The 14794-nt window shown below is 39.2% G+C and overlaps 1 protein-coding gene across 16 annotated transcripts in view; it reads right to left on the bottom strand.

Annotated features, from left to right (window-relative positions):
* Positions 1–1959: 1959 nt before the first annotated feature.
* Map2 (microtubule associated protein 2) overlaps positions 1960–14794 on the bottom strand; it is a 269527-nt gene continuing 256692 nt past the window's right edge. For 11 of the 16 annotated variants that reach the window (XM_085698855.2, XM_085698845.2, XM_048459086.3 and 8 more), the window contains 4 exons: positions 13070–13162; positions 10741–10822; positions 6200–6312; positions 1960–5761 (listed from right to left, as the gene is read on the bottom strand). In XM_085698855.2, the coding sequence (XP_085554981.2) occupies positions 5546–5761; positions 6200–6312; positions 10741–10822; positions 13070–13162 (504 nt within the window). In that variant the 3' untranslated portion in view covers positions 1960–5545. The remainder of the gene's footprint in view (positions 5762–6199; positions 6313–10740; positions 10823–13069; positions 13163–14794) is intronic. The other 5 variants (XM_048459095.3, XM_048459097.3, XM_048459094.3 and 2 more) reach the window with 1 other exon arrangement.

Below are 14794 nucleotides of genomic sequence, written 5' to 3'. Positions count from 1 at the left end.
GCACTGGTTCCTGTCCTGTCAGATAAACCTCATGTGATTTCAACAAGGACGGTCTCTCATGAGTTACTGGGGGGGGGGGGTCGTGTTATCCTGAGACTTGAGTGAGAGTCTCCCCACTCCAGGGGTCTTTCAGCAGAAAGGTTGTGGAGTCTGGTGTTTCTGGTGTCTGCCATGGAAAGGGGTCCTGATTGAGATGAAAGGCAACAACAGAGTAAGCAGAACTAAAAGTGGAAAATGAAAATATCCTGATGATGTCTTTGAATGGCTGGATCCAGATCTGGGAAAAGAGACCACCCTATGGGGTGTCTGGACCCAGACATGCCTGAGACAGTAGTGTATGCTTCTTTTCCTCCCATCATAATTGGATGCCTTTCTAGGACCTCGACCCTTAGCCATGTCAGCTAGAGCAGAACTAATCAATGGTAGCTAGATCTATGGAACTGGCAGTATTGACCCTCACCAAGGAGGGTGAGGAGAGCTTTTCCTGGGATGCTATTGCTCCCTTCTCCAGATACAAGTGTTCTTAGAAGATGTTGGAGTATACTAAAAATAAAGTTAAAAATGAGACTTTTTGGTGTAGTTTCTATGAGGTCAGCATCCATGATGGGGTGGGCCCTGCTTTTTGTGCAATCACTCACGCTTGTTTACGTAACCTCTGACCCGTGCTCAGAAAGAAAGCGCAATAAACTAATTTGTCTCACCACACTAGACTTTGGTGAAATCATAGACTTGGGTCTGTCATTGGAGTACACCCGGGATGACTAGATGATCTCTGTGTACCCCAGGAAAAGTGAACACAGCAGGCAAATGACCTGTCTAAATATTTAATTGAACCAAAAAAATTGAACCTATTTTAAGCCATTTTAAATTTCTAGTACTGGTATCAGACAGCATCCTGATAGTGATGTCGGCTGATATTGGGGTTCAGTGGACACCCATTGTGAGTTCCAGGTTCTTTTGTGGTGTAACAAAGAAGGGTTGATAGTGAGAAGCACAATGAAAGGATTTAATTACAGATGTACTTCTAAGGGAGACGGCATCTCCAGGAGATAGAGCTGAGCAGCCAAGGGCACCACTGCACCAGACTGGTGCTTAAATCACCTTAGCAGAGGGTTTTTTTTTTTTAGCTCATTTACATAACACAGGTGTTGTGGGATAATCTTTTAGTACACTGTGAAACAGTCTCTGTTTTGTCTCATCTGCCTGGGGCACCTTCTAATTGGTTTAGAGAGGAACTGGGGAAGAATCTGAGCTGGGCAGATTTTGTCAAGGAGACCCGGAGCAAGTGGGATACCCAATACTGAGGAGAGGTAAAGAGTCACGTGGCAAAATGCAGATGAATAGAAACTGGTTAATTTATCAGAGCTAGTGGGACAGGCCTAAACTAAGGTCAAGCTTTCATAACGGATGATAAATCTTATCTTAAATCTCCATTTGGGGGTGAGTGTGCATTTTAGAATTACAACAAGCCCTGGAGTGCCACTGAAAGGGACCCAGTTTAGTTGGGTTTGGGATGGGGAATCAGGTTTTTCTTTGTCAACTTACTTTTTCAGATGCTAATTTTCTAGGACTTTTTACAAGACCTGGGCCTCACTCATGCTATTTTCTTAGAATAGAAACCTGCATTTCTACTGGAGATTTACCACAGTGCTAGAATATTTCCTGGATGTGCACACTGCCCTGAAGTGATGCCCAGCACTAAAAAACAGAAAACCATTTGTTTATCAACTAGATCAGGCAATGTAGAATTGCCTTTTATATGGACTGAACACATACCAGGAATCTGAGAGATTATTGTGACCTTTTCTTTTAATCTCAGTTTTTCTTTGACTCAAATGCTATATACATATACATATCACAACACACACACACACACACACACACACACACACACACACACACACACACACACACTTGCTTTCCCCTCCAGAGATAAAGAAACAATTTTTAAAAAAAATCTGAAATTTGTACTTAGGTGACAAGCAATTTTATTTTGCAAAACAATCACTATACAGCAACAAATACATTTGCAAATTGATTGAAAAACATGAACTAACTACAACCAGCCATTGAAGAAATTCCTTTCTATGGTAACAGGCTCTAGAATTATCAGAAGAAAGAACCCCCACAGATTTGTAGTGATGTGTTGGAACCTTGGGATCCTAGCATACAGAGTATACTTTTTATTTTTTTTTTATTTTTTTTCCCTTTTTGCTAAAGTTGAAGTGGACTTTCATGATTGGCATTCTTTTAGAGTTTGAAAAAAATCTTTTTCCTACAGAGGGACGTGGCCTCGACCTACATGGTCAGGCTGAAATTCTAGTTGTAAAAACAGAAACATCAGTGTTGATGTTAGCACATCAGTCTTTGAAGAAACGCCTGGAATTGCATCTCCAACTGATTAATCTACTTTTCTTTTCTACTTCTAACACAAGTCATTTCTTTTCCTTCCTGTGGCATGAAAAATAAGAGAAAAGCTATAAATGCAGCTAGGTCAGAATGTTCACATTTAGATTATTTCTTAACTACTACTGATGAGGTGCTCCCTATGTCTGCAGACCTCTCTTCTACACCACGTGTGTGTGTGTGTGTGTGTGTGTGTGTGTGTGTGTGTGTGTCTGTGTGTCTGTGTGTCTGTGTGTGTGGAGAAGGCCAACTACAGTCTGTCTTTCAGTTTGCTAGACCTCTTCTTTCAGCTCCCTTCCGACCAACTGACACAGGTGTATTTCCTATGGGTGGGATTTCAGCCCATCATCCTGCTGGAACTCAGCAGGCAGCTCCAGAAAGAGTCTGTTCCTAAGTGAACACGGCCTTAGAAACTCATCATCAACTCGGATCCTTCCTGCATTGTTGCAAGGCATCCAATTTTCAGTTGCAGGAGACCCAGAGCGTACGAGTTCATTGCAAAAGTTGGCCTTGGAACTCTTCAGAACTCTGGATGCTTACGTATTCTTAAACAGGTTCTCAAAGGCTAAAACCAGAGAGAAACTGGCATGAATAGATCTAGAAAGGGAGCTGTGAAGCTTTCCTTTCTAGATCAGCGTGTGTGTCCCCACAAAAGTGGTGTCCAAAAGCTTAATTTGAGTCATTATCTTAAGATAAGGTAAAGTGGGATCCATCCCATAGTCCCATAAGAAAATGTATTTAGCCTGTGCATCTCTCTGTCTCTGTCTAGATTCAAAAGTTCAGTCCCCTTGTGTTAACTTTATATAAGATCACAATTTCATATAAAACAAAGACTTGTATTCATTATAACTGCATTAACATTAGAAGTAAATGATTATTTTGGTGCCAAATCTGTTCACATTGGTGCTTACACAATATTATTTTGAACATGTATTCTAATAACTGAATTTTAATACTTAGAACATGTTCTCTTAGCTTTAATTTTTATAATAAATGAGGTTGAAATTATTTTCCTCACAACCCTAACCATCTGTTAACTTTCTTTTCTAGGTATCTTTAATCCTTGTCTAGCACTATCCAAACAAGTAAGAATGTCGTTCTTCACACACCATTGTCTCATCTTCCATTTCCAGAGTGAGAACAAAAATAAGCGGTTTACAAATAAAGACATCCTTTGTGTGTGTGTGTGTGTGTGTGTGTGTGTGTGTGTGTGAACCTCCTAGCTGAGAAGACTGTTTTGGGTGGATGTTGAGTTTTCCACATGACTGCCCCATTGGCTATAATACTCAATGGGTCACTAAAATGCCACCAGTGTCTCTTGCTTTTGCATCATCTTGCCTTCTCTCTCAGTTACTCCTACACCCTCTGTTCTGTTCTTGTTCAGTATCTCCTTTATATGCAGGACTTGATTTGCTTAATAGACATAAAAATCCTAGCCAACCTTTTGTAGCTAATTTTTCAGATTCAGTCTACCAATCTTAAGCAAGAAAAAGAATAAATAAAATATTAAAAAGTCCACCCAGTTTGATAATGGTTTGTCCTAATTTGGGCCATTGACTACAACTTATTCATTAAATATGATTTCTAAATGAGTTAAATTGTGATGTCTAGATTTATATAAAATGAAAAAATAATGTTTACTGATAAATATAGTCATATCATGTTCTTGTACAGACTGCAGTGTTGATTCTTGGAAAAATGGATTTAAATATCTGTGTCTCAAAGGTTTTACATAGGTAGGTTCTCAATATGTTGTAGTTTTCCTTTTTGATTAAGGGATCTTGGGATAAAGAAGTCAAATGCCTTCTATCAGAGAATTTAATGAACAAGTACTAGTTGGAAAACAGGGAAATATGCCCAAAATTATTACTCATAGGTTCAACTTTAGCAAATGGAAAAAAGAAAAAGAAAGGGGAGGAAACAAATAATGAGGAATCTGTTTGATGAATGATTATAGGAATAAATACCAAAGTATTCAGTGATTAAACATGTGATAAACCCATAATTGCTGAGCCAACACTCTGTAAGCCTTTCTATGTATGACTGGACCCACTGCACACACTCCATGTTGGTGAAAGCAAAGAGAAATGAAATTTCCTAGCGTCACAGGACAGACTTGATTCTGGCACTGAAACAGGGCTACAGCTGAGTCGTTACAGAAAGCAACTTCATGCTAAAATGGTTTGTCTTTTTAAAATGTATTTTTAAGTAGGGAGAGAACCCTGCTAACATCTACTTTCACATACCTAAAATTGCAACACCAAAGGGTGTAGGAGACACAGATACTGTGAATAAAGAAGTATCATATTCAAGTATATGAGGAAGTATCACAAATGGCCACAGAGAAATATATATATATATTTATATCTATAATACTGTATCAAACAGATGGGATAGGGGTGTGAAACTGATTGTGTGAACACAAATCTAGCCAATCAACTGACACTCTAATCAGACACAAGCCCATCCTAATGAAAGTGCAGTCATCCTAAGGAATGCACTTTGATACCACTTCTTCAACTACAGCGCAGACGCTTTACATCTAGTTTTCAGTTAAATAATTTATTAGGATGGCATACTCTGATATAATCATCCAGGTCCCAAATGTTAATAACTTAGTTGCATCTTTCTTCCCATTTATACAAAATCACACCTTAAATATGTGTTTCTCACATGCTCTTTCCTTCCTGCAACCAGACTTCTTCAGACTCCTTGATTTCATTTAACCTGTAATAGGTGACAATGGGCAGTTTTTAATCTTTTCAACCATAAACAGAATAGTGAAATGAGCAGCTTGGAATTTTAACAAGGCCTTTCAGAATGAATTGGAGAGCCTTCAGGCACATGAAAGGTAAAAATGCAATTTAAAAAATAATAGTACTCCATGCAAAACAGAGCAGAGCGAAAATAATTGTCCGATTGTATCCATGTAAAGCCATGTGTTCCTGTTGCGGATGGAATTCAGGTCATTGTTCTGCATATACTATTCATTTTTTCATATAAAATTGTAACAATTACTACAGTTTGGGGGTGAGATTATTTATCTATGGTTTGTAAAGAATGAATATGACACCTGCTTAGAGCCCACTCCTGCCAAGAGCTCATGCCTAAATATACTCCCGTGCTAAAGGAGACATATTCACAAGCCCTGCTTAGCAAGCGCGGCAGTGACATCCTCAGCCAAAGTGGCAAGCTGAGGGGACTCCAGCAGGTTGATACTTCCCGAAGAGGAGACGTTGCTGAGTCGCCGAGGCGATGCCACGCTCGACCTGCTTGGGGACTGTGTGATGATCTCAGCCCCGTGGTCTACACGGGCCTTTGCGTGCTCTCTGAAGTTCAACTTTTGGCTGTCAATCTGTTTAAGAGAAGCATTAGTCTTCATTAGCCAAGGCCTCTCCACCAGTCCCCAGCTCTCTCCGACCATTCCGCAGCTGATAAGAATCAGGTGTCTATTCAGCTCAGGATCCCTCCCTCCTGTCTGACACGCTCTTAAAGCAGAGACCCATTTTGAGCAAGCTATTTCAGATTGTAGTTAGGAAGCATGACGGGTTACTAAAGTGGTGGCTGTAGGTTCTTCCATTTAGGGACATATATGTAGGGAAACATACATATATGCCTTGAATTTGAAAGAGAATGAAGGATTAAGAGAAAGGAAAGGGAAAGAGGGAATGATATAATTACAAAATTATATTTATTATACTCTAATTCCAATAAAAGAAAAAATAGAAAAAGGAATATTTCATAAGAAATGTGTTTGCACAAATACATAATGATTCACGGCCTGATCTCTCACCTTCACATTGCCTCCTCCGGGTACATGGTGAGCATTGTCAAGGGAGCCCACTTTAGCTTGGGCCTTTTCCTTGAAATCCAGTTTTACACTCTCAATTTTCACACGGCCACCACCTTCAAGAGGAGAAAGACTTTTAAATTCCTTGCTGAGATGAAATCTTCTATTTATGAAAACTATCCTCATACAAGGATGAACCATATGGAATGCCAGGGAGGAATCTGAATTTTTCAGTCCACATCACTTTGCCTCACGAGGCAATAGAATGAAATCCTCTTACACCACGATACAGATTGCGCCACATAGTGTGCCTACTACTTCTCTAGCCATATCTCCTTAAGAACCAGAGAGGTCCTAATACCTCCAAAAATACACAGCAATGAAAATATCCTACTGTATCCTTTCTAGAACTTCGGACATGTAATATTTTTATTTTTACTAGAATAAATTAAATGGAAATGAAGCTATCCTTTATTGATCTTCATGATAAAAAGCCACTTCTCTAAAAGAGTTTTAGGCTGTGATGGTGCGTGTCCTAGACAGTTGTGAGCTTGACACACCTAGAGTTACCCGAGGGAATCTTAAATGAGGACGTTTCCAGATCAGAGTGGCCTGTGGTCATTTTTGTTGATTGATTACGGCAAGGCTCAGCCAACTGTAGGTGGCACTATCGTTGAGTAGGTGGGCCTGGGCTGTGAAGAAGCTGGAGGAAAATGAGCCAATAAGGAAGCCAAATTCTGCCCAGCAAGCAGAATTTCTTCATGGCTTTGGCTTGAGTTCCTGCCCTGGTTTCCCTCCGTGATGGAGGGTGACCTACAAGTGCAAGCTGTAATGAACCTGTTCCTCCCCTAAGTTGCTTATAGTTATGAAAGCAGATTGGGAGAGTGGGTATATAGACAATATCAGTAAGCTTTCTGTATCTGCAGGATCGACATTCTTGGATTTGAAAATATTTAGCAAAATCTGTGTCTGTATTAAAGATCTGCAGAACATTTTCTTTATCACTATTTTCTTAATATTATATAATGAAAATTTATACACCATTTAGATTGTTAGATGCTACACATAATAATGAGGTGATTTAAAACATACATAAGAGACCTGAGGGTCTGGGTATCCACAAGGGGTGTTGGAACCAATCCTCCACAAACGAGGGAGAAGCCTACTCTCACTTGTATGTTCCCAACATCAATAACTTTTCCAATGAAATGAGTTAAGAATTGCATTTTTTTATAACTAGTTTTAAGGCCTCCCCTCTACTTAGCATACAGAGTGCTAGGCTATGACTGAATAGATTCTTATACAGTTGCTGACATTGTCACTCTCTGATAACACTGACATGCTTTTTGATCATGTTACTTCCTATATTGCTAACACTCTGAAGTGTAATAATCTGTTGATGGTGCCACAAACACCCCTTGGAACTGTTTTCTCCATCCCTGTGGGCCTCTCTTACACTTTCAAAGTAGGCGCTTCTTCTACACTTAGTAGCCACTCAGTGTTGCTCATACTGATCTTAATCATGATTAAGCATTTGCTGATATTTTTGACTTAGAAAGGTAGACTATAATCTTTTTTATAGATCTGCACCTAAGAGATTTTCATGGGATGTTTCCTTTCAACTACTAGCATTTGTCTGGAAGAAGTGCATCTTGATCCTTTAATCTAACATTTCCATGGGGATTTTAATTTAGAAAAAATGGTTGCAAGAACTATAAAAATATGTTGAATACTTTTTTTTCAAATTTGAATTCTCCTTTTTTTCTTTTTTTGGGCCAGGGTTTCTCTATGTAACAGCACTGGCTGTTCTGGAACTCTCTTTATAGATCTCAAACTCAGAGATCCACCTGCCTCTGCATTATGAGTGCTGGAATTCAAGGTGTGCACTACCACACCTAGCTCAATTTGGAATTCTTTATTTCTTTTAAGATTTATTCTTTATGTATACAGTATGCCTGCAGGCCAGGAGAGGGCACCAAATCTCAATATAGATAGCTGTGAGCAACCATGTGGTTGCTGGGAATTGAACTCAGGATCTCTGGAAGAGCAGTCAGTGCTCTTAACCTCTGGGCCATCTCTCCAGCCCTTCAATTTGGAATTCTTGATGCTTATGTATCTCTGCAACTTTTTTGGAGTCAGTTTTTCACTACTACAGATTATGCAATTAAGTTTCCCACATTTGAAAAAATTGCAAGAGTCAGCACGTCCCACGGGCAATGGAGGAGGCTCGCCTTGAGAAAACCTTCCTGATCATAGTATCCTTCCTACTAGACAAAGAAAGGGTGCTCATTAAGGTTTAGCCACATTCTTTTGAGCCTGTGATATCTTTCTTGTTCTAACTCTAGACAGTTATATTAATACCCAACTTGCTTGGCTAGGGGCCTCTTGTAAGGTATTAAAATACATTTTCAGAGAAAAATGTAGAGTGCAATAAAAATCAATAAAATTAAAAAATAATAAAAATAATACATTTTCAAAAGCACTCATTTATTTCTCTTGGAATTTAGAGTGTATAAACTAGTATGTAATTTACATGTATGGGCACTACCTCAAAATATGCATGATTTCATGGAGCATTGTTCTCCCTGTGTCTTGTCTAGTCTGTGGGTCTGTCTTGTTGGTTGTGAGGGGATTTGCGTCATTTAATGATTCATACAAATGTAATCACCTTGGTTAGCGGGAAAATGTTGGGTCTTTTAACTAGGGATATTAATTTTTTGGGAATCTTATTTTTGCATTTTTGGTAGCTTCTGGCAAAAATTGCTTTCCCAAGATTCTTTTCTTTGATTGTATGTTGTGTTAACATTGTTTGGTTAAAATGTTATCGAATTTTTTTATATTAAAAAGAAAGGAAAATAACATATTGACAGAAACTACATCCATAAAGGCTAATTCTGTTGGTTTCTCACTAGACAGTCTTATGTAATGTTTAGACAAGCCCATTCGAATTTAGAGATCTATGCCTCTGGTTTTAAAATCCTTTGACATCCATCATGAGAAGTAATTATGAAAAACTATAATCTTCATCAGGCTTTAAAGTAAACTGCAACTATTTCTATTTGTGTCCTTGGATGATGAACAGTTTGCTTTCAGGGCAGGCACTGTAGAAAGTTGTATAGCAACTTGTGAAAAGATCGCTATTGTCAAGGATCACCATGCTGACACTTCCTTTATGAATTTAGTCATACAATTTAGTTCTAATAGAAGAATCAGATTTAGAAATAAGTGGGAGTCTGTGACAATAGTCTTTTATGCCCACTAAATCATACACAGAATTTTGTCTTTATCTCTACAATGGTTCCTGTGCATACAAACCAGGTGAATGACTAACTCCATCTGTCCAGAATCAAAGAAACCAGCATTTTTCTTTGTATTCTGCAAGAAAAATGACAATGTGGCAAGATCCCCACATTATGCTATAAACTGAGCAGTAGTAGTCAATTACTCAGTGGTAGACCAGCTATGGGCAGGGGGTTCTGAAGATCTGAACTAAGGCACATACCCTTGCTGCTCATGAAGAGAGAGCATGGACCCCTTGGATCTGGTCTGTATCCAGCAATGCAGATTCCATATACAAAGACTCAACCTCCTTGACTCGTCATGAACACTGGCACAGTGAAGACGCATTTCTGGTTTTTTCTAAGGTAGTTGTCCACTCTGAGACTTGTTCAGCCCATCTTTGTATCCTATAATTAGGATCCTAAAATGATCCTAATAATTTTCTATCTGGAAGTCTCAGCTCAATTATTGACAAACCTTACTTTGGACAATATTTGAGATGATAATTAATTTTGCTAATCTAAATTTGGCTTATATGTTAAAATGCCAAACAGATGGATCCTGTAATCCATTGATATGTTATAAATTGTACAGTGTCAAAATATCCTCAAGAACATGAAACGTTTGATAGTTATTCATTATTATCTATGTCTGGAGGTGGAATTTAGCACAAGTAAACCATTTGTGATACTCAGAGAAAAAATGACTAATATCATATTCGTACTTTTGAAATGAAGACCCCACCTTGGCAAGTGGGGATTCAAGTTCTAGTTTAAAATCCTATCCATGAGATGCCCTGAAACAATAAGAGTCTATGGCCAGGCACGCTGGGGGCATATTGCCTTCTGCTGAGGAGTCCCAGTGCTCAAGAGAGAGTTGGAGAAATGAATCAGTAAATGACTTTTTTCAGCTGTGAGATCTAATCTCATTTTACATAATGTGAAAAACATAATTTAGGAAACATATTTGGAAATACTGACTTCAGTCACTGTTCTTACATATAAGTCTCAGTGTATTTTGCAGACTACATATTCTAAAAGAATTCCAGTGTTCTATACACATGGTCACCTCCAGGTAATTCGGTTCATTTATTCCAAAGGAAGATGCCGCAGTTTATATACAGTTTGTACTTAAATTTCTATTAACAAAAGCAGTATCAAGAGTTTGAAACATTTTTTTTTCACTCATGTTTTTCACAAAAACATCAAGAATTCTGCTTGTCTACTTCAATTAAGTATATTACAACTGTTACAAATATTTTTTACCTGGCCTGTGACGAATGTTCTTCAGAGAGCCACATTTGGATGTCACATGGCTTAAGTCTATCTTCTTAGTAACAATTTGTACCTGTGTAAATCACAGGAAATGAACTTTAGAGAGCATAGACACATAAGGACCCACAAATCTGGATATGTACTCACACCTGTTACATGTCACATCATATCCACAAACACACATACATCTACAAGCACACAGAGACACGGACCACACACACATACACACACACATACACACACAGACAGACACACAGAGACATACACACACAGACACATGCATACAGACATACACCTACACAGACACCCACACAGACATATACACACACAGACATACACCCACACAGACACCCACACAGACATATACACACACAGACATACAGCCACATAGACACTCACACAGACATACACCCACACAGACATACACCCACACAGACACACACACACACAGACATACACATACACACTGACATGCACACACACAGACATACACACACACAGACACCACACAGACATACACATACTCAGACACACAGACATACACACACACACACAGACATACACACACATAGACACACAGACACACACAGACACAGACACACACACACACAGACACAGACACACAGACACACACACACACACACACACTTCCTGTCTCCTCTATTTCAAACTGGAAAGAAGAACCCAAGCAAGTGAAAACCCTAGAAGAGAAGTTTTATTAGTAGAAAATAGATAATGCTGTGAGAGCGTGAGGCCATTTGTATTAATAAGGCAAGCGTCCCCTGGGAAAAGCCCTCCATGTTAAACTCTTCCATAGCAAGAGCAAAGAGAAGGACGGGTTGTCATTTACAGGGTGATTTTTATACAGACATGACTAATGCTGGTCACAGGAACAAGACAAGTACAGAGACAGAAGAAAGCGCTGAACAGGCTTCCCTAAACTGTCCCCTTAGCCTGACTAAGCGGAATTTTTCTTATGCACTGGGCTAGAAAATGATACTGCTTTTTCTTGTTTTTCTATTTCATTAAAATGTTTCATCTATCAATATTTGAAGTGGTCCAGTCTCTGTCAACCTCAGAAGAATGTAAGAATCCCTCAGACACAGGGAATATGCACAATCAAGTAGGTGATTCGCCTTTTACAGGAAGTCTAAGACTATTGTTTTGCAGATTGGAAGCTCGGACTTAAGCTTAGTATTAGGTCTTATGTTTCCTGTTATCTGAGCTTACTCTTTACTGCTGTGTTTGGACCAAAGACATTTGCCATGGAGGGCAGCATGGTCCGTCTTCTGCTACTCTCAAGGGAATAAACTGGATCGGAGAGAGCTTCTTCCGTGAAGTATCACATGTTGTTATAGTCAGGAGAACAGCCAAGTAAGTGTGGGTACTGATCCTGAGGCATAGAACAGCATCCATGAAGGAGACCAGTAAATGGTCTGCTTTGATTACTGGGACTGCTCTTATAGAATGGACTAATATCTTCTTTTCTGCCCAGCTGAGACTGAAAGGAAATCTTAGACTGCTATAGGTTCAGGGCCCGACGCTCTGTACATTACTTAGGTCACAGACTATCAGAGTCTCATGCTCAGATGCAGAAAAATAGAATCAGCATAGTTCACCTTTGAAATTATTCTTATTTTATAAGAAACCATAATTTCTTCAGCTTGAGCTAATCTGACTACTTCCACTCTGCCTCCACCAACAGGTAACAAGTATGGATTCAGTATTCATTTCTTTTCATAGGATATTATTTTCATTACATGAAAAGAGACAGGAAAAATCCCAGCAGGATAAAATGTATGTAAGAACAGCAGTCTTTTTACTTTGAATTATAGATGAGCCATGCTTTGCCAATTTTGTGTTATTCCAAAAGATATCCTACCTTCCATAAATAATCAATCAGGAAGGAGTGACATCACATACTCTGAGTACTTTCAAGTATACCAGTCTTTGCCTCAAGAGTAATTTAAATGAAGTTAGAACACTGTGACCCTGACTCACTTTTTCAGAGGAAAAGAGACAGCAATAGAAGCATCTTCGTGATTGAAAAGGTCAAGAAACAGTTAGCAGGTGAGGAGGGTAGCCATTCCCCTCCCCCCTTCCCCCAGAAAGCCATGGTGCATCTAGCCAGCCTTCCTTTCTTAACTGCTCGGACAGCAAAGGATGGGAAGCCCATCACCGAGAAAGCAAGCCACCACACTAGATGACACGTGTTGAGAACGCAGTCTGTCATGAGGAATGTGACGAAGGGAAGAGGGTGCTGGCTCTGCAGGGCTCCACACACTTTCAAGACAGCTGTCTCAGAGTAGCTTCTACTTACATTTCCGCCCCCAGCAGAATGTTTGATGTTATCCTTGGAACCACATCTTGACTGAACTTTGCTAAAATCGATCTTCTTGTTTAAAATCCTAACCTAAAAGGAATTGGAGGTAACATTTTTCTTTCCAGGTACTGGGCAGAGGGAACTGGAATGTGGAGTACTAGAGAGGCCCTCAGCTCCCTTCCACCCATGGTCATGTAGGAGAAGAAACTACAGGGCAACTGGACGGTAGCTGTGTCATGGAGTATGAGCCGCCATTTTCCTGGAACCCTGAAGGTCAAGCTCTGGAGCTTTAGGTATACTAGTTTTATAGATATAATCTCAAAACAGGAAGAATGAAAAGTGGAAACTTGGATCATCTGTGAAGGAAACACTGGGGCTCTGTTTTACTCAGTACTGTACAGTGTAGGTTAGCCCATGATCTTGAAGGATATGCCAGTGCAACTCCCAGTCCCATGTGGACAGTCTTCAGTTATTAACCACCGCCTGCACTTAACTGTTCTGTTAGCCCATACTGCGTAAGTGAGGATCATGCTGGGTCTGGCTGACACTTTTATGTCAGGATTCCCATTCATACAAGAATTCCTGTTCTCTAGGAGGGTCAACAAAGAACCTCAAGGTCTGCTTTGACTGCGGCTATGTCTTTTAAAGGCCCCCGGCTTGTAATAGCTCCTGAGCAACCATTACCCATTATAGGCCATTTGGAAACATTCCTTCCATATGCCAAGGTAAGAAAACCAACGTCCCTCCGTCAGCTGGCTTACATTAGGTCATCTAGACATCACCCAGGCTTTGGTTTCAGCCTCAAGGGTTGAGGCAAAATGTCTTAGTTCTTTTTTCAGGAAGCCAAGCATTCATCCTGAAAACCACAGCAAATCAGGGCCTGGAAAGACATTACTTGCTGTAATATACTGTAAGAGTCATAACTGTTATAATTTCTTTCATCTGCCTTTTGAACTTGGCATGTTTTAAGGACAAATAAAATAAACATAGAAGGAAGGACTTAGCTTTGCTATGCTCATTGCTGTCCTCTGTTTACTCTCTTTGAGAAACCTCTTCATAACTTTAAAAAACCCCACATCTTTAAAGGTACAGTTTATCGTCCGCACAAACTCTTAATAACTTTAGTTTAAATGTGCAGTCTTCTTGAGAGAATTATCAAGTCTATGGGTATTTGCAGAAAAAAATCTAAAATTCAAAAGGGCATAGAATCCTATTTTTAGCTAGGCAAGGCTTAAATCACCAGTACCTGTCTAACAAGAACAAGACAGTTTGTCCCTTGCAGAAAAATATCATTGGCAGCTCTCATCAGGAGCCCAAGGCAAAGACCTCTTGTCAACATTTAAATTCAGAAGATATGATGGTTAGGCTGCTCTCTAGGGCATAACAAAACTTTCAATGTAAAAACTGTGGGGATAGCACAGGATGAATAGCTACCATTAAATATACCCAATTCTAAGTTTTATGTACGTGTGGGAAGTACTGATTCTCAAACTGTGAAGACTGTTAAATTTAAAACCTCAATAATAGGTTATCTTCAGAAGGAAAATCATATCAATTTTTATGCCTATTAATAATATTTAATATAATTCTGGGAATGAAATAGAATTTATGAGATCCATTTTACTAACTTATGGGAATGAAAGGTATTTTAAATTTTATTTCATAAATTTCAACTTAATCATTAAAGTCTCAAGTGAATCACCACTAAATCATTAGAACTCA

The sequence above is a fragment of the Myodes glareolus genome, chromosome 1 (genome assembly GCF_982192425.1).
Source record: "Myodes glareolus chromosome 1, mMyoGla1.1, whole genome shotgun sequence".
In the NCBI taxonomy this organism is placed as follows: Eukaryota; Metazoa; Chordata; class Mammalia; order Rodentia; family Cricetidae; genus Myodes; species Myodes glareolus.
This window is presented reverse-complemented; position numbering and strand designations above follow the sequence as displayed.